Raw genomic sequence first — 20,000 nt, 5'->3', positions numbered from 1 at the left:
CTGCCTTGTGTGCTGTGGAAAAGGCGCTCCATCTTGGCGCATCACATCGCATCTTACTCCTCGCCTGCAATGACTTCTACACACGTATTCCACACGATTTTGGGTATCTTTTTTGTATATCTTTCCCTTTATCCTTCTGTTTACTTATGTACTGTTTACATATACACTACAGGTCAAGTGTTTTAGAACACCCCCATTTATCCAGTTTATACTGAAATTTAAGCAGTTCAATGTTTCAATGTACTCTGAAATTAAACCAGAGAACAAATAAACAATTGCAGATAAAAAAGAAATCATGGAATCGTTTTGTTGAACAAAATTTAATCTAAATTTTTGACTCATCAAAGTAGCCACCTTTTGCAGGTATAACAGCTGAACATACTCGTGGCATTCTTTCTACAATGGAAATCAAATATTGTTTGGAAAGTTCTTCCCAACACTGTTGCTGAAGCTCCCACAAATGTGTTGCACTTGTAGGTTGCTTTGCTTTCACCCTTCTGTCCAGTTCATCCCAAACCAGCTCGATGGGGTTTAAGTCTGGAGACTGTGCTGGCCATTCCATGATTTGAAGCCTACCCTCTTGTTCTTTTCTTCTCAGTTAGTTCTGACATAGCCTGGAGGTATGTTTTGGGTCGTTATCTTTCTGTAGGATGAACCCCTGACCAACTAGGCATAGACCAGAGGGTATTGCATGGCTCTGCAAAATGCTGTGGTCGCTCTTTTTGTTCAGGGTGCCAGTCACTCTGTGCAAGTCGCCGACTCTGGATCCAGCAAAAGAGCCCAAGATCATCACACTTCCTCCTCCATGCTTGACAGTTGGTGTCACACACTGAGGAACAATCCTTTTGCCTACTCGACGGCGTACAAAAACCCTGTGTGATGAACCGAAGATTTCAAATTTTGATTCATTGGTCCATAGGACCTTCTTCCAGTTTTCAGTAGTCCACTGGTGGTGCTTCATGGCCCAGGCAAGCCTCTTTTTCTAATTTTGTCATCTTAGCAATGGCTTTCTTACTGCCACTCGACCTGCCAAACCTGCAGCTCAAAGTCTTCTCTTCACAGTTGAAAATGAGACTTCCTTACTTCGACCAGTGTTAAGCTGTGGTTGAAGCTGTTGTGCTGTGAGCCGCCTATCACGCAAGCTGTTGACTCTCAGAAACTTGTGTTCTGATTGTGTTGCGGCTTTGGGTCTGTCAGACCTCTTCCTGTCAAACTTTCCTCCAGTTTCCAAGTGCCTTTTGATGGTGTAGGAAACTGTACTCACTGACACCTTGGCTTCTTTGCAATTTCCCCTCTAAAGGAACGACCTACACTTTTAACGGTTATAATGGTCTTTCTCTCTTCCTTTGTTGATTGTCTTTTTCTCACCATTATGCTCGCAATATACTACTTCCTGCAGTGCCAAATAATGCTTCAGAGGGTGTAGCAACACAGTCTGTTCCAACACTGTTTTTATGCAGACAAAGGGTTTGTAACTAATCATCAAAAGTTGGGACACCCGTAGGAATTGTTGGCATCATCTTTAAAGGTTTATTTTACTTCCATTGCTGCAGAACAGCTGCAGTTGCTAACCCATTACTTGTTCCCTGAAAAGGGAACTTGAAAAAAGAACTTTTTTATCAACTCTGAAATTTACATTATTTTTCAGTTTTTGGAAACCTAAACTTTTTTTTCACGTCTGGCAGTTTACCGCTTAGCTTTGTACCATTTCAGGTTATTCACTGGACTTGAACTGCTTAAATTTCAATAAAAACTGAAAAATGGGGGTGTTCTGAAACTTTTGACCAGTAGTGTACATTATTTCCCCAAAAATGGTGTAAATCTTCACTCCCCTTTCAGATTTGCCCTGTGCATCCTCTCTGTCTCTCTCTCTCTCTCTCTCTCTCTCTCTCTGTCTCTCTCTCTCTCTCTCTCTCTCTCTCTCTCTCTCTCTCTCTCTCTCTCTCTCTCTCTCTCTCTCTCTTTCTCCTTCTCTCTCTCTCTCATTCTCTCATTCTCTCATTCTCTCATTCTCTCATTCTCTCATTCTCTCATTCTCTCATTCTCTCATTCTCTCATTCTCTCATTCTCTCATTCTCTCATTCTCTCATTCTCTCATTCTCTCATTCTCTTTCATTCTCTCATTCTCTCATTCTCTCATTCTCTCTCATTCTCTCATTCTCTATATATATATATATATATATATATATATATATATATATATATATATATATATATATATATATATATATATATATATATATATATATATATATATATACCTTCTCTCTCCCCCTCCTTCAAATCCCCTCAAACTTCCCCACCTATTTCTTCCTCTTCTTCCAAGCTCCCTTTCCCTCACTTCATTTCCCTCTCCTGTATTTTTCTTGCTAAACTTTAACTTCCTCCACCCCCTCCTCCAAACACAAACACACACACACACTTTTTCTTAACCTTTTATAAAACCTCGATCTGTGATTCCCTTCTGATCCTTTCATGATCTTGACTCTTAATGCACAGTTGTTTTACCTTCTCAGTCCCCATACACCACCCAACCCCCAAACCATTTCAAGCATTTCTCCAGCATACCTGATTACTCTTATTGGTCCCTAGAATGAAAACTCCTCCATTGATCTGCAGCAAGCATGAACTCCAAGAAAAGCTCAAACTGTTGGAGGTGCTTTTACACATCAAACTGATTAAATCCCTTTTCTGATTAAACTTCTTCAGTTATTACATATCACATTTGATATTGTTTCATCTTCCTGCCTTAATACGTTAGCCTTCAGCTGTGCTGACACATGTGAATATGTATTTACTTGTTGGCTAGAGCTAACAAGATAGCTGAGAGTTACTGTACTTTCCTAGTTTGACCTGGTTCATCTGGATTTGATTTTCAGCTGAATAATAAACTCACTCTGGTGCTTTGCCGGCAGGGTGTTCTATCAATGCATTACAGCGATGTTAAGCAGGTGTTCCTTCCACCATTCTCTTTGGGGCAATCCTTGATTATATTGGCTCCCATGGTGCCTTTCAAAAAGAGTAGGTCATCGTGTGCTGGCTCTCTGGCTAAAGTGTGATCTGTCCCATTGTACAGGAGCACTGTTTTATACACATTGTATCGTTTTTAGCGATACTTGTGCCTTATTGCATTGAGAGTCACAGGCACATCATTTATGCAGGTCATTTATTCATAGCTTGCCAATACAAGCATCAATGATGGGCGTTGGATGGGGATGGCATGGCATTTGATTGGACCGAAGATCCAAAGAACAGCAGCAACAATCCAGCGATGATTGGACTGTAAGCGTCAACCACTGGGATGATGTGACGTCATACGGCATATTGAACGCTAAAAAAAATTTACTTTTGACTGAGCTGAACAGAATAATAGTTGCAAGTAAATTTAGGTGAGGTAAGTTGAATGAATTGTAAGACATTGTTAGTTATACTGACGGAATTTCTGATGGTGCATGTGCCGGTGAGAGAGCAGATAATACAGACACTGTTGTAGTATTCAAATAGATTTTTTTAATGCCTCCGTGACGATGTCGCCAGTGGCATTGTTTTGGGGTTGTCCGTTTGTTCGTACGTATGTACATGTGAATGTTCTCTGTTTTCTCTGCAACCGCTTATCCGATTGAAATGAAATTTTGACCAAAGATGTGACTTCATACCGAACGTTCTAATGATAACTCTGACTTCATAGGTTATGTGAGGTGGCAGCCATATTGGAAAAATGGGAAAAATTTGGACCTCTGTATCTCCTCAACTGCAAGATGGACAAATTGAAACTTGGCACCTGATAACTCTTCTCCATGGGGAATAAGAGCATTTTGATTATGACATCATCAGTGAAGTGGTATCCCAGTCAAAATGTGTATATATATATTTATATATATACAGTATATGTGTATATATATATATATATATATATATATATATATATATATATATATATATATATATATATATATATATATATATACAGTGTGTGTGTGTGTGTGTGTGTGTGTGTGTGTGTGTGTATACATATACATATATATATATACATACATATATATATATATATATATATATATATATATATATATATATGTATATAGTGTTACGAATTCTGGCCCGCCTGGCGTGCGAGCAATTGCGTAACTCCAATCGCAACCGCGTCACCCACCGGACGGACAATTCAGTCGTGACCCTCCTGGAACTACCGCCAGGAGCCAGTCACGGGTGGGGGTTAACCTCACCACGATGGTACCAATTGCCCACCCGCGCAGGATAGGGTTGCTCGCCAAATTCGAACTACCTAAGTACCTGTGCGAGTAGTCGACCGGGCAATCGTACCTCGCCGCAGGTCAGCCGAGGACACGAACCGCTTAAGCGGTCCGTTCCGTGCTACAGTGATAACCGAGCGGTGTTATCGCCGACCTCGACGAATCAGATTCTCTTCTTTACCCGGGTGTTCAAAACCTACTACTAATTTATTCCGCGATTCAAGATGGCACTTTCAAAAGGGAAAAAGACGACGAACGGGATACATTTCACACAAGGACATTTATTGAAACAGCACACGTATACAGTCATGCAATATACAGGCGACAAGCAAACAGAAAGCAATACAACCGACTACAATGAGAATGTACATGCACTTATACAGGTTTACTTATCGGGACACGGCACCACAGCAGTCATACAAAAGCAAAGAAAAACCCTCCCCATAGGCAGGGAGGTAGACGGGGTTCGTAAACCTTTATGGCATGGGACCTGGAGGACCGAACGGGTCCCGTGAGACCGAAGGGTCTTACCCGCGCCCTCGTGGCGCGACGGTGGGCAGGTCGCGACGTCGACTCTCCACGGCCTTGCGTAGCTGCGCCTGTCCTCGGGGCCCCTGGCGTGGTCAGCGAGCTCTCTCCGGCGTTGCTGCTGGTGCTTCCACGACCCACAGCCGAGCAAAAAAGGACTGGACGGCAGAAGGGGCTTCAGGACCAGAGAGAGAGAGTGGTGTCGACGACCCAGACAGAGAGCGACCACTACCTCCAGACCTCCAGACCCACAGCCCCACTCGTCCACTCCCCGACCTCTCGTTCCGCGTGCCCTTTTTATCTCGACGGCGCATCGCCCCTCCCTTCGCGGCGCGCGGGGGAGGAAAATTCCAGGAGAGATCGGCCCAGCTCTTTTGTTATAAGAACTGCCTCCCCGCGTCTCTTCCGCATGTGCTTTTCATTGGGGGGGGGGAGGGGTGAGGCCGTCGTCCGTTCTCTCCCGACGAATGTCAGGCTTCTCGCAACCCTGCTGAGGTGGCAACGTGGTGGTGGTTGAGGCGGCGTGGTTAGTGGTGTTGTAATGGTGGCGTGGTTGGCATTGTGGTTAAGGTGGTTGTTGTGTGGTTGATCCAAAATAACGATCTATAAAGAAAAACGGCTATCTCAAAGAGTCGCAGCCCGATGAATCACACAAATTCCCTTTAAACAACGGTGGGGAACTATCTGCACATAAACTTAGCGTCATAACTGATCTAAGGACCCTCTATGGTGTATTGCGAATTTCCACAGCCATAACAATATATGTATATCTCCTCCCTAAATATGTCACCATCCATTTTACCTCCTTGGTAAACCTGTTAACTTGCAAAATGACCTTATCCTAAAAGGTCTTATTTTCTAATGTGTGACCTGTGTTTGACCTTTTGATCTAGTTGTGTTTCATTATTATTCTGCAGCTGCTGAGAATAAAAGCCTCATGTTGGCTCAGTGGTTATGGTGGCTGGCTTAGGATCATAGGGTCCTGAGGTCTAGCCCCCTCAGCCACTGAATAAGCATCAGATGTGGTTGACTCAGCCTGTCATCCTTCCGTGGTCAATGAAATGAGTACCAGTGTACTGGTATCGGGGCACAGCATTTGCAGCATAGTTGGTAAAAATCCACTGATGTGGATTTTTTAAACCCACCTTGTTGTGATCGTTGTCCTCCTGAAGGATTCTAACTGGCCGATTGTGGAATCCTATTTGACTTCAGACAGAGTTTAACGTTTGTCCGATTTGATTATAAAATCCTACAAAAAACCCTATCGACACTGATAAAACTGATGTCCACACCAGTCCTTCCTTGTGAAACAATTTATTTCCTAATTATACACCATACACTTCCCACCCTTGTACAATGAACTTAAGAATCCCCATTTGATTGCAATATGATTTGGTTCTATTTCATTTATTCTTACTTTAGTTAACAGTTAGACCAACCTGATTTAATTCACTTCTACATTACATCAGAGAGTTTTATTCTAGCTTGGTACTTGGTCAGTTCCAAGGAGTACAAGCCACTGAGAAACTATACTTCCTCACGTGCTTGCATTGAAAACAATTTTAGATTTCAAAGCATTTTATACTTTTGTGAGAGAGAGGTTGGGGGATATTCACCCAGACTGTAGACGTGTCCTTTAGACTAAAAGCCACTTCGTACATTTCTAAGCAAAGGTTCATTTATCAGCTCGGTCACTCTGCTCCAGAACAACACATTTCTTATCATTTAGGGCAAAAGTCTTTTGGCCAGAAATGACAGCCAATTCAATTTGCAGCATAAAAGTTACATTTCTGAAACTCCATTTGTTACAATTTAAAATACATTAATATAAAATTTTCCCCCACATTGTGCCCCAACAAAATGATGGCTACCCTGCAGCCAAGCTGCCATATGCAAGAAGAAGAAGCTACTGAGAATTAATATTTCTTGTGCATGTTCCACATGAAAGAGTAAAACAATAGAAGTCACTGGGAATAATATTGCTGTTTAACCAGCTTATGGGATCACTATGGACCATGGATTTAGATGGGAACGCCAAGCAAATCAGCTTGTTCACCTTATTTATTTATTTTTTTTATTTTAGGTGTTACGTGACATAGAAGTTGCTGTGAAGTTACTGGGGTCCGATGAAGCAGGTGTGCTGGAGCATCCAGTCGATGCACACTACCGTGCTCTACACTGCCAGCTAAACCCTGTGGATCCCAGTAGTTCCGAGTTTCAGGTGGGCATGCCATTTCCCACATCATGGGTAGATTTCAGCATTTTCTTTCATGACTTAACTGCATGCGATTGCGAAGCCAAGTATTATAATAATTTGTCTGTACAATATAGATAATTGAGAAGTACCTAAAAACGACCCATGCAAAGACTCATATGGCTTACACCATGAGTATCATCGACCTGTTTGCTGTGGAGCGTGAGGGTGAGAGGGAGCGGTTCCTTTCTGACATCGGTAACTGGTAGGTTTTTCATATCTGCCTGTCACAATCTCACTTTATCATCATTGGTAGAATGAAAGTTGTATCCCCTCCCTCCCCTTTCCCTCTCCCCCACATTCCCCACTCTCACACCAATAAATAATATAACCTTTCCAGTCTGATTCTGCTATAATTGGCATGGTTGCCATGATGGCCTTTTTGTGCCGATGTTGTGCCGGATGCCCCGTCGATCCAAACTGTGACCTTTGATCATCTTTTGCAGCATGCTGCTGTGGCACGGCTCACGCCTTTCCAATTGGATTGGAATCCTGAGCCAAGGTCTGCAGATCGCACCACCTGAAGCACCCATTACAGGCTATATGGTAAAGTTTTGAACCCCAGAAATGGGTCCAGATCAAATATGAATGGAATTGAACCTGGTTAATCATATTCATTTAATTGTGCTGACTGTATGTGATAGACACTAAGTGATCCACATGTCTTTCGATCCGTGTGCAGTTTGGCAAAGGCATGTATTTTGCCGATATGTCTTCCAAGAGTGCCAACTACTGCTTTGCTACAATGCAGAACGACCGGGGCTTTCTTCTGCTCTCTGAGGTTTGATACCCTTCTTTAGGTTGTGATAAATTTCATAATATTTTGTGTTTAAAAAAAACTAAAATTGTAATGATCTTGATGTCAGAGAGTATTGAAAATTTCATTGATGAAAACGTTTAATTGAAGTCAGAAAACCATTTGTAATAATGCTCAGGCAAGGAAAAATATATTAATTTGTTTTTTTAGATCCTCGTGGAGGATCTCGAAGTCTTACTTACGTTGTTGTTCTTGTGGACTTTTTTGTTTCACAGCCTCCAGTTTTCATCGAAACTTCCTGAAACTTGGCGTATATATGTAAAAATACCCTGAGCAGACAGTAACCATCTCCGATTTTGAAAATTCCTCCTAGAAAAACAAGTTATGACGTAAAAATATTTCCGCTAATGGAAATCGCCTAAAACATTATCTCCGAAACTTGGCAAGCTTTTTGAATTCTGTTTGCGGGACTCGAACAGGGCATTAGCAGAGATGAATTACCGCACATATGATACATCACGATGACAAATCAATTTTTATGACGTCATTCCTATTTTTTGACATTTTTTGTTTGTTTGTTTCACAGCCAAAAGTTTTCATCGAAACTTCCTGAAACTTGGCATATATATGTAAAAATACCCTGCGCAGACAGTAACCATCTCCGATTTTGAAAATTCCTCCGATAAAAAATAGTTATGACATCAAAATATCTCCGCAAATGGAAATCGCCTAAAAAATTATCTCTGAAACTCGGCAAGCATTTTGAATTCTGTTTGCGGGACTCGAACAGGGCATTAGCAGAGATGAATTACCGCAAATATGATACATCACTACGACATCATATCCATTTTTATGACGTCATTCCTATTTTTTGACATTTTTTGTTTCACAACCCAGAGTTTTCATCGGATCTTCGTGAAACTTGCCATGTATATGCAGAAAGCCCACGCGCAGGCAGTAACCATCTCTGAATTTGGAAATTCTTCCTCGAAAAAAAGTTGACGTCATAATGTCACCACTAATGGAAATCGCCTATACCATTATCTCCGAAACTAGGCAAGCTGTTTGAATTTTGTTTGCGGCAATCAGGCCGGGCATTAGCACAGATAGTTTATCGCAAACCTGATGCATCACAATGACGTCATATTCCTTTTTATGACGTCATCATTAAGAGGACGAAGATCTTAGCTCATTCGAGCTTGTTTTCCTGCATTGTTTCTTCTTTTACAACCAATTGCATCTTTGCTCGACCTAGTCTTCATATCTAGCAATGACAGCAACAACTAGATATCTGCGATCACAAAGCGATCACCAAGGGTAAATAAGCCTCCCCTGACACGCGCAATCCTATGATGGACATATTGTTTCCAGACCGCAATATGACCTTGACCTTCACCATTTAGGGATAGTGTAAATTTAGAAAATGTGTCCTCATCTACAATCTATCCATAAAACTCAACATCATGAAAATCGTAGGAAAATTATTCAAGTTATGATCAAAAAGGTGTTTTTTGTTAATTTGGTGACAATCTGAAAAAGGTAGATCAAGGACACTAATCAAATATCAGGTGCACAACTTCAGTGCAGATTCAATATTATGATGCAAAAACATCTTGGAAGGCCAAGCGGTCTTTAAGATTCCACATTGGCAAAAATTGAACGATGACAAAAAAAATGTTTCTTTTTTTTGGGCTGCCGTTTGACCTTAACCTTTAACCTGGAGGGGCATGATGTGAATTAAGCATAAATGTGCCATGTTCTAGGCCTCTGTTCTTCATTGCATGGTCCGTGAGCCACCGGCGGCTGCTGGTGGCCGAAAGTACACCCCCTGACGTGTGGCCGATAATACACAAATGTGAAAACACCCCATCATAATCCACCATAAATGCTATCAGATTGACCCAATGGTTTCAAATGATTGTTCCAATGCAGAGCAAGCAAAAAGTAACATCACGACATCAGGAGATGGTTGGCCACTTTACTGAGCAACGTACAACAAATACCAGGTATACCCGAACGAGAGTCTCCTGATGCAGTGAGGTTACTTTTGCTTGCTCCGCATTGGAACAATCATTTGAATCCAACAATGATGCTTGCAACCCAGTTATGCACAACAAAGAAGATATGTGGAGGCGTGGCCTAAGAGCAGCCATTATGGACTCCTGCAGGCAGTGTGGCAGCTCTCACACTGATGTCTTATCAACAAAAGTGGCCCTCCTCTAAAAAAAAATAGTGAAGATCACTGCTCTCGGCTATCTAGAGATGGCAATTTCATTGTGGTCAGACTAGCCTTCATCGAGTTTTGGTGAAAAATGTTAAATTGTCGATAATTCGGTCATGACCTTAAAATTGTCAGGATACAAAAAATTATGTCAACCCCACATAACTTTTATTCCCATTATTGATGAAAGTTTTAATTCCGAAGCTCCCAAAGATACAGCTCGGACATTCTCAGAAAAAAAGGAAGAAAAAAAAAAAACTTCAATGGTGGTTTAGTCCTCCGAGAGGGTCTAAGAAACTCAGAGGTATTATTAAAACTGGAGGCACTAATTGTAGAAACTAACCCTACAACAGCTCTACATCTCTCCTATTCTATAGGGGAGGCTTAATTAATGTTATCGCAGTTTTATGGCCATTTTATTGGATCAGGAAAGTCTGGGCAGCATTGCCTTTTTAGGCAGCATTTCATTGTCTCAAGTGACCCAAAGCACCATTTATGAATCATCCACAAAGTCTCGACCTTCTCCATACCTACACAAGAAAATGTAAAAAAAATTAATTCATATTCTGCCATCCGGTGGATTAAATGTTTACAGCAACCTGATTTAGGGTCATTGAGGATCATGCGCAACAAATACCAGGTATACACTAATGAGAGATTGTGCCTTGAGGCTCAATTCTCAAACCCAGCTGAACCGCACACAGGTACGAACACAACAATGAGCAATTATGTTGCTCAGTATGTTACATTAATCGTGTTACTTTAATTACCGTATGTTGCTCAGTAAAGTGGCCAGCTAATGGGTTGTCAGATAAAACAAATTTCAGTAATTTGTTGTCTAAAAGCCTTGATATTTTGATGTGACCGAACTGCCTTTGGACCAATTTACTGCCTTGCCTCGCAGGTGGCACTGGGTGAATGCCAAGAACTGATGGCTGCAGATTACCATGCAGATCGTCTGCCAGCAGGAAAGCACAGCACCAAGGGCATAGGTCGTAGCGCACCAGATGCCACAAACTATTGTACAATGTACGTAGACTCTGTAGTAGCTCTTATCAGGGACTCTGGAATGTAAAGCCCTAAATGGTGGTGTCTTTGCTGGTCTTGGGAATTGTAGAACTCCAATTCCACTTCAATCTTGTTTCCCTTTTTGTTACATTTTTATGGTGATTATAACTTCTCTGGGGCTTGATTTGTAGCATGTTTTTAATTGTTGGTTGATCATCAGCATGGATTTTATGAACAAATATTTGCTTTTTTTTCAACTGATGTCAAAGCTGAATCAATTCTTCCATATTCGATTCAATCATTGCATGATTTTTGACGGATTAGCAAGCCAACATTAACAGCAATGAAGACATGCACTGACAATATAATACCTTTCACATTGCACGACGTTTTTGTCTCACGGACTCTGTGAGGGTTCACCTTTTTCTCCACACAAGAGCAATTTTCCTTCATTCAGCACCTCCTAACTTTTTTCAATCACTTTCACGATTCTTTCCTCAGAGGTGTGAGCTCCCTCATCTGTAATCACATGTTTGTCATATGTTGGTCTGGGGAAATTTTATTTAAATGGGCTTTTGGGTGGGCCGATCAAATTTATCAAATGTATGCCAACTCGTCTTTTTATGTCATCTCTTCGAGCATTACCTAATAATATGGGTGTCGATGTCCTTCGATCTGTCCGTCCGTCCGTCCGTTCACAATTAAGTTGAAGCGGGAGATCTGGTCATTAGTGATCCTGATAGAGGTCGATGAGATGTACACGATGGTATGACTTTCAAGGTCAAGGTCACGAGGCCTTTGAAGTTGCGAAAATGACGATTTTCAAATTCTATCTCCTCCGCCATTTCTCATGCGATCTTGAATTTGATTGTGGCATATGAATCTATGGGACAATATCTAAATTTGGTCAGGCCGGATTGTCGATATTCCCTTTCGTTTTCGCGTCACGTGACTTCAAAGTTTGCAAAAACTGCCCTACCTTCAGGAGGCTATATATTCTCTACTGGGCATGGTAAAGGTTAGTGAATGGTGTCATTGCATAGCAGCTGATCTTGTTTCTCGCAGAGATGACCGTCATTCCCGCACGGGTGTATTTTTATTTATTTATTTTTTATTTTACCATTTTGAGCTTTTGTCATCAAATTTTCAACAAACCTTTATTATGAGAATATTGGGAAAAAAAAAATTGGGTCAAAATCCGAAAGCACAAAGACACAGTGACAATACGTAGTCCTTATTAGGCTAGCCGCAGCATGTCAAGCGTGAGACCGTGGGTTTTTTTCACCTTGGAGACGACTTCTGAGAATGTGGTTGCTTGGGGGAAAGTGCTATAATATGGAAATCCCTTCCCGTAAACTGTTTATTTCTTGGCAGGGAAAACGATTATACGCAGTGATAATCATGATGATAAAGGTACATAATGATAATAACTGTCTACCTGTCTAGGCCATAACATTTTTACCATTTGAGCTTTTTAGGTCATCTCTACCGAGATGACCTAATAAAGCCGGACCAAATGTCCGTCCGTAAGTCAACAATTTTTCTTTCCGATCTTGATGAAACTTAGTATGTCGGTAGAGGTCGATGAGTGTTGCACAACGATATAACTTTTGTCCAGGTTCAAGGTCAGGGATGAGGTCACGTAAGTTATAAAAATCGCCATTTTCAAAACCTATCTCGTCTGCCATTCTACAAGATATTCGGCAACTGTTTATTGATTATGATTGTAAAAATATTATCTTGTATCTAACCGGACAGATTTTTGAATTTCCTTCCCGTTTGATCGTCACGTGATCTGGAAGATGGCCAAAAACGCCGATGCGATTCGCAAAGAAGGAAGGAAGGAGAAATGAAATATAAATATAAAACACATTTTTAGCCTTTTATATTTATACATTTTCCGCCGAAGGTGCAAAAGTTTCAAAACCCGAAATCTAAACGTCGGCATTTATTTTCAAAATATAATTTCGTGCGCATGTGCCAAAATGCCAAGTCATCTTTAACCAAACTGTGTAGTAGAACTGCGCAGTAGTCCAGTCATAGCGTCTGAGCAGTGGACAGCGTGGTTCAGATTGACTGTGGTTTCTGGGGCGAAGGTGATTGTTAAGAAGTATGTCGGCGGTATAAATTTGAGTGACTGTATTGGTGATTTAATCACGCAACATCTTGACAACGAATATTCTGGCTGAACGATTGCATCAATTCAGTGCACCAGCAGGGATAATTCGCAGGCTCCTCTCGATCGTGCCGATATCTAACATAATCACCGGCGGACATAGGGCTGCAGGCTGTGGGGCGAGGCCACGGATCCCAGATGAGGGGATAAGTGATAAATTATGCTACATGCTTTTGGCTTTCTGATTAATATATCAATGAGTACATTCCATAATTAATGAATGAATAATTAATGAATCTGGCATACAAAATGTTTTTTCATACCTGACGTTACTTTGTGCAGTGTCACAAAACTTCTGTGGAATTAATAATTAATGAATTTGCTAGCTCTCACGATTTTTCAAACCTCAATATCTCTATAAATACTTGACCAATTTTCATTGTGAAAGTTGCATTATAATCAGTGAAGAATAATCTACAGGATTATCATAATCTCCGAGAGCTAAGCCTATTTTTTCGTTTTTTTTTTCTACAACCGGAAGTGAAATGTCCCCAGAGAGTGGACGGACTGGAAAACCACGAATTGCACTTACTGGTGATTCTGATGTGTTAATCCGGGTACTAAATGAACAATACATATTTATTAATTATGTCATTGGTAGTATTATCCTAGTGTATCTCTGTGAACTATTTCAATCTAAACGGTTAGTTTGGACTGTTTCGCGGTTACCTGAACTGAACATTGAGAACTTGTGGTATTATAGAGATGACCGTCACCCCCACACGGGGGTAATTTTTTCATCAATTTTTTAACAAACCTTTATTTTGAGAGTATGGAAAAAAATTAGGTCAAAATGTGAAAGGAAAAGTCACAATGAGTACATATAGGCCTTATCAGCCCATCCGCAACAAGTCAAGCCTCAGACTCCCTGTGTTTTTTTTTAATCGCTTCCGTGTTTCTTTATTTACCATGAGGAAACGCCGGGCCCCTCCCACCATTTCCCCTGCCTCCTCCCAACCCACTCCTCCCTCTGTACTCCGACCCAACCCCACCCCCTCTGGACTCATACCCCTTCCCTCTTCTAACCCCACCCCCCTCCTTACTCCCATTCTACCTCTTCCCCTCCCTCATCACACCCCAACCACTTCCTCTTCCCATCCCACTCCTCCTTCCCTCCAGACTCTCACCCCACCCATTACCCTCTCTCCTCCCACCCCACCCCCACTCCTTCCTTCCACCCACCACCCTCTCTCTCTGGACTCCCATCCCTTCCCTGCGACAGGTGGTGGCTCGTGTGTTTATAAGTTATGAATTGGGAGAAAATGAGTTGAAAACCCATAATAAGGTGTATCGTAGTTAAAAATGTGATCTGACAAAGTTTTGTGGCGATTAATCCTGGAAGTTCAGAAGATTAACATCACAAACAAACAAACGTCTCGTTTGCTTTTATATAGAAGATAACATCGCACCAAGCTCCAAATTAAATGAAATAACATCCTAAATGAAAGTAAATCGCACAAAAAGGTGAAACAATTCGAACCCAGGCTATACAGCTTCGAGTGAGTTGACATCCTGCCATGATGTGTGGATTCATTGCTTTGTAGCTACTGTGAACATTTTTCAATTCTCTCTTGAACTCGCAGTTCACTCATCCCATTGTTTTACACCTTGTAATCCTCCAATTTATTTTGCCTTCCTCACTCTGACGATTTCCCCATGGAGAACCAGCCACGGTCGCCACACCCACTGCTCACGCCGTGGTCACATTTGCCTGCTTTATTATTTTTGTTGCACTCAGTGAAGTTACACTTTGGGAAAAACATAACAGGACAAAAAGTTAAGTTCAATGCTTTGACAATTTCACATTTTCTTGTGTAGGTATGGAGAAGGAAGGTGAACAGCCTTGCTTAAAGCTAATAAGATATGCTTAGTTATAAGTATCAGTAATTTCTTTAAATTTTCAGATTTCACATCAGATTTTTACACTTGTTTAGTCCACGACATCCGATCCTCAATCCAAACTCATATTTTGACGATATATTTTAATTAGTTTTTGAGAGTATATCGTGTTTCCAAGGCAAGGCATTTTTAGTAGGCAGAATCAAAATGGTGGCTAAAGGCCCAGTCACACCTTGACGTTTTAGCCAGCAATGGCAACGTATTAAAATGTATGTAAAACGCTGGCTTACGTTGAACTTTTGATGTTTTTTTTTTAAAGATTCGGACATATTCATAACGACTTGGTCTTATGCATAACGTATTAGTAACGGACACAGAACGTTTCGTTGTGTTATAGATAACTTATACCAACGAATGCTGAACCTGTTGTCGGCCTTCACAACCTATGCGCAACGATAGTCTAACTTAGGCATAGCGCGCTACACGCATCGCCGACGATGACGTGGCGTAAGTTATGAAAAGGCTGCCGCACAACGATTCAAATCATAACCGCCGCAGAAATGGAAGTGTCAATATCGCAGTCACACCTTGGCGATGTTGCCAGCGTATGCCGACCTCTGAAAAATGCATCTAAAACGCTGGCGCACGTCAAATACGGTATGGGTAAGTTTGGTATGCGTGAATAGAATGCTAAAGTACGCTATCATACGGAGTACGTCTTGTAATTTTAAACATGTTGAAAATTTTACGACGTACTTGCCGTATGACACATGCTCCGCATGCGATGGGAATAAGTTGTACGCACGATATGCGATCGTTGACACACATCGACACACGTTACTTATAAGGTGCTCATAAGTCGAAACACGTCAAGGTAATGGTTAGCGTCAGTGTTCCATACTCCCGGTTTTTTATTTTCTTCAGTATGACGGTGTTCAGTGTACACTGCGGTTATGATTTAAATCGTTGAGCGGCAGCCTATTAATTATATTATATTATAACCGCACTAGAAATCGAAGTGTCAAAATCACCATCATACCGAAGGAAGGAAGAAAAAATAAAATAAAATAAAACCAGGAAGTCTGGAACACTGACGCTAACCATTACCTTGATGTGTTTCGACTTATGAGTACCTTTCAAGTAACGTGTGTCGATGTGTGTCACCGATCGCGTAACGTGAGTAGAACACGTTACTCATAGGTTAGAAATAAGTTTCGGGTAAGCTAAACATTACCTCGACGTGTTTCGACTTATGAGTAACTTACAAGTAACGTGTGTCAACGATCGCGTGACGTGCCTACAACTTATGGCCAGCGTTATGCGGAACGTGTGAGTCATACGCTGGCATAAGTCTTAAAATTTCAAGCATGGAAAATTTGAGGACAACCGAAAAGTACAACGTTTAAAGCCAGCGTACAACGACGTATGGCAGTGTTTTTCAGCGTGCTCTCAATGTTATCAAAACTTACCCATAACGTATTTGACGTGTACCAGCGTTTTAGACAAATTTTCCAAAAATCGGCATAAGCTGGCTAAAACGTCAAGGTGTGACTGGGCCTTAAGACTCCTGTGAGGTGAAGTTGGGTTGACCAAGGATAAGCCTTTCATGAAGGTAAGCCATAAATTATAATTATCTTCCAATGGGGTGTTTAAATTGACCCAAACACATGTATTGCAAAGCTTGTTGCCCTAGCTGAAGTAGAGGGTATTGCATTTGGATCTGTTTGTTCGATTTCGCAAGTATAGTACATTGGCTAGTCGATTTTGTTATTCTGTCTGTTTGTCACCTGCAGGTCACAATTTTAAACCGATCTTCACGAAACATCACCAGATGGTAGAGTTTGTTATAAGGAAGAAGCTTATTGTTTTTGAGGTCAAAAGGTCAACATAGGCCAAATGCCAACAACTTTGGTGGGATTTCTAAAATCCTCAATTTTCATCTGATTGACTTGAAATTTGAAGAGGATTTATATTTCAGGTCACTGAATTCAACTACCAATTCTTTTGGAGGTCCACATCGGCCAAAAGGTCAACATAGACCTATTTTCTAAAATTGTCAGTTTTCATCCGATTCACTTGAAATTTGAAGGAGTTGCATATTTGGTCATTTAATTCAATCACCAATTATTTTTTAGGTCAAATTTGTTTTATGGATTTTGCAAGTATAGTGCTCTGCACGATGTCTTCTTCTTGTTTGTTTGGCTGTTTTGTTTATTTTTGTGTTTGTCTGCACAGAACTTTCGTGTTTTTCTTCGCAACCACTTGGCGGATTGAGACAAAGTTTTCACCATTGGTGCGACTACTCACGTAGAATGTTTTAATGATAATTATGATGTTATAGGTCACGTAGTGTAGCAGCCATGTTGGAAAAACGGGAAAACTTTGGACCTCTATCTCTGAAACCACACCAAGGAAGGAACTTGGCACATCGCAAGTACTCCTCATGGGGAATGAGTGTGATTTTTTTTTGTGACCTCATCGGTGCCTTCGTTATGACATCATAATTGTATTTGGAGAATGCTACATATGATCAGTATGAACATTTTTTAAGGGTCATCTAGGGATAAAATGTTCACAAAATATTTGATGGCGTCATCGGTCACGTGATTCGGCAGCCATATTGTTTAAAAAAAAAAAACCTTCAAAAATCTTCTCTAAAATGGCTGAACCAGTCATCACTGCCAGCATTTATAAAGTGGCAGTTCTAATTATGTCTCTTATTAATTACACAGCACACCAGTGTACAAACGCCGCACAAAATACGCCACACAACACACCACACAAAACAAGTCCTGGCAAGGGTCCGCAATCTCTGGTTGTTCTTTTTCTTGTTATTATTGTTGTTATTATTATTATTATTATTATTATTATTATTATTATTATTATAGATTGTGCTTCAGTGTGTCTGTCCAGGCCATAACATTTTTTACCAATTGAGCTTTTGTCATCAAATCTTCAACAAACCTTTATTATATGAATATCTTCTTCTTCTTTCGGCTGCTCCCGTTAAGGGTCGCCACAGCGGATCATCCGTATGATCTGCATAGAGATTTGGCACATGTTTTACGCCGGATGCCCTTCCTGATGCAACCCTGGTCGCCTCTTACGACACAGGGATATGGTACACCTATTTTAACCGGGGTATACACCGGCCCAGTACACTGGTACTCACTTCGCCGACCTCGGAAGGATGACAGGCTGAGTCAACCCCCTGGTGTATTAATTCAGTGGCTCAACGGGACTTGAACTCAGGACCTTTTAGATCCCAAGCCGCTGCCCTAACCACTGCGCCCAACACCAGGCTATCTTTATCATATGAATATGGAGAACACAAATTAATAAAATGTATAATTTAAAAAATTCGTTTTCTTCAACTTTACTTAGAGTGCAAAGTGGATGAGCTTTACATTTTAAAATGCTTTCTTGTTAGTTAATGAGATAGAACAACTAAAATAGATAATGCATGGGATATGGATATGACACACGTAAGATGGTCCTTGCAGTCTTTTCCTATGTGTAAGCTTTCACATTGATGCTTGTTTATCAGTCATTGCGGTTTTTGTTTCATTGGCACGGTCAACAAACTGACAATTGAGATAAAAAGATAATCAATCAACAAAGCAACCCTGCCTAATGTTAACAATATAGGCATCTTAATCTTTAGGACTTGTATCAGTTACCTTTTTACTCGTCCATGTGATTTAAGCTGGGTTTTTTGACATTATCTTTTTGTTCTTCCTCAGACTTTTTGGTCTTCTACATTGCAGTTTACATGTTTTTGGTTTTGCATTAGGGACGGAGCAGTGGTACCTCTCGGCCCTGTGGCTGCTTTGAAGACTGACAACTCCAAGGGCTCCTTGCCTACTCTATTGTACAATGAGTTTGTCGTGTATCGTCCAGAACAGGTGCGCATGGCATACCTGCTACATATCCGTTTCAACTTCACGTCGGCTTGGTAGTCGAGGTAATGACTTGCTCATATTATATTCCCTTCGTAGGCTGTGCTTGCATCTGTGTTTTTCATTTATGTTTTAAGTGCATTAGGAGCCATTAAATATCAACAATGCCATTGGGTTCATGGTATCATTAAACAGCTTGTAATTAATAAACACTATATGCACTCCCTCAGTTCCAAAGGTGTGTTGAATTGCTCTTTGTTGAAGCTGAAATGAGATTAATATGATTGAGTTGAAAGTTAATTTTATAATACGACACATCCGTTTGTTTTGATCATTTGCACGGGATGCTATAAAGCTATTTCTGACCAAATGCATTCACAGGAAAAAAAAATAGTAAAGGATGTTTTGTCTGTTGTTTCACCTGGTGCAGGACCATTCTTATACATTTTGGAAAAACTTTATGACTCCATGTATTTTTTACTTTTATGAAATGACACTATCTATATTCCAACTTATACACCTTCGCTTCTCCATTCTGTCCCCTTTCTCATTTTCTCACACCTTCAACATGTAAAACACATGATTTACTATCACACACCCTGTACGAAAAGTATGATTGGCTGAAACAAAGCATATGATACACCTGAAGCTGTCATTTGAAATGATCTATTTTGATGTATGTTAAATGGTGAAAATTTATCGCACATTACTTGTGAAAAGTCGCATCTCTGACAAATTTTGTTTTGTATGCTTCACACGATTATATAACAAGAAGTATGAGCTCGCTTTTAGGTTACCTAGTTTTTGATTACCAGACAATCAACAACTGTGCTTTTTTTTTATTCCAACAAGTACATTTCCCATTCATCTTCAAATCAGAATCTGCAGGTTAGGGCAGGAATTTGGAATTTGGCCATGGTGCCAGTGATAGCTTGCATACTCTTTGTGAAGGACACCATGGGGTCCTAACACCCACCAACAAATGCCAGCAGACAGGATGCTCGTTTAACGTTTGTCTGATGGACAGCACAAACATTGATAAATCACCCTGTCTGTGAAACACCA

General features: G+C 40.7%; 1 protein-coding gene across 4 annotated transcripts in view; it reads left to right on the top strand.

Annotated features, from left to right (window-relative positions):
• Positions 1–20,000, top strand: part of PARP2 (poly(ADP-ribose) polymerase 2) — a 141,682-nt gene that overhangs the window by 74,029 nt on the left and 47,653 nt on the right. For 2 of the 4 annotated variants that reach the window (XM_085894897.1, XM_085894895.1), the window contains exons 9-16: positions 1–103; positions 2,593–2,656; positions 6,865–7,002; positions 7,113–7,240; positions 7,482–7,581; positions 7,718–7,816; positions 10,918–11,042; positions 18,830–19,000. The exon at positions 1–103 is cut by the window's left edge and continues 36 nt beyond it. In XM_085894897.1, the coding sequence (XP_085751023.1) occupies positions 1–103; positions 2,593–2,656; positions 6,865–7,002; positions 7,113–7,240; positions 7,482–7,581; positions 7,718–7,816; positions 10,918–11,042; positions 18,830–18,995 (923 nt within the window). In that variant the 3' untranslated portion in view covers positions 18,996–19,000. Of the gene's footprint in view, positions 104–2,592; positions 2,657–6,864; positions 7,003–7,112; positions 7,241–7,481; positions 7,582–7,717; positions 7,817–10,917; positions 11,043–18,829; positions 19,238–20,000 lie in introns of those variants that run through there. The other 2 variants (XM_085894894.1, XM_085894898.1) reach the window with 1 other exon arrangement.

Source organism: Eptatretus burgeri, chromosome 9, assembly GCF_056783735.1.
Source record: "Eptatretus burgeri isolate ZD-2024b chromosome 9, Ebu_testis_v1, whole genome shotgun sequence".
Classification (NCBI taxonomy): domain Eukaryota; kingdom Metazoa; phylum Chordata; class Myxini; order Myxiniformes; family Myxinidae; genus Eptatretus; species Eptatretus burgeri.
The sequence above is the reverse complement of the archived record's forward strand: the minus strand, read 5'-3'. Positions and strand labels throughout refer to the sequence as shown.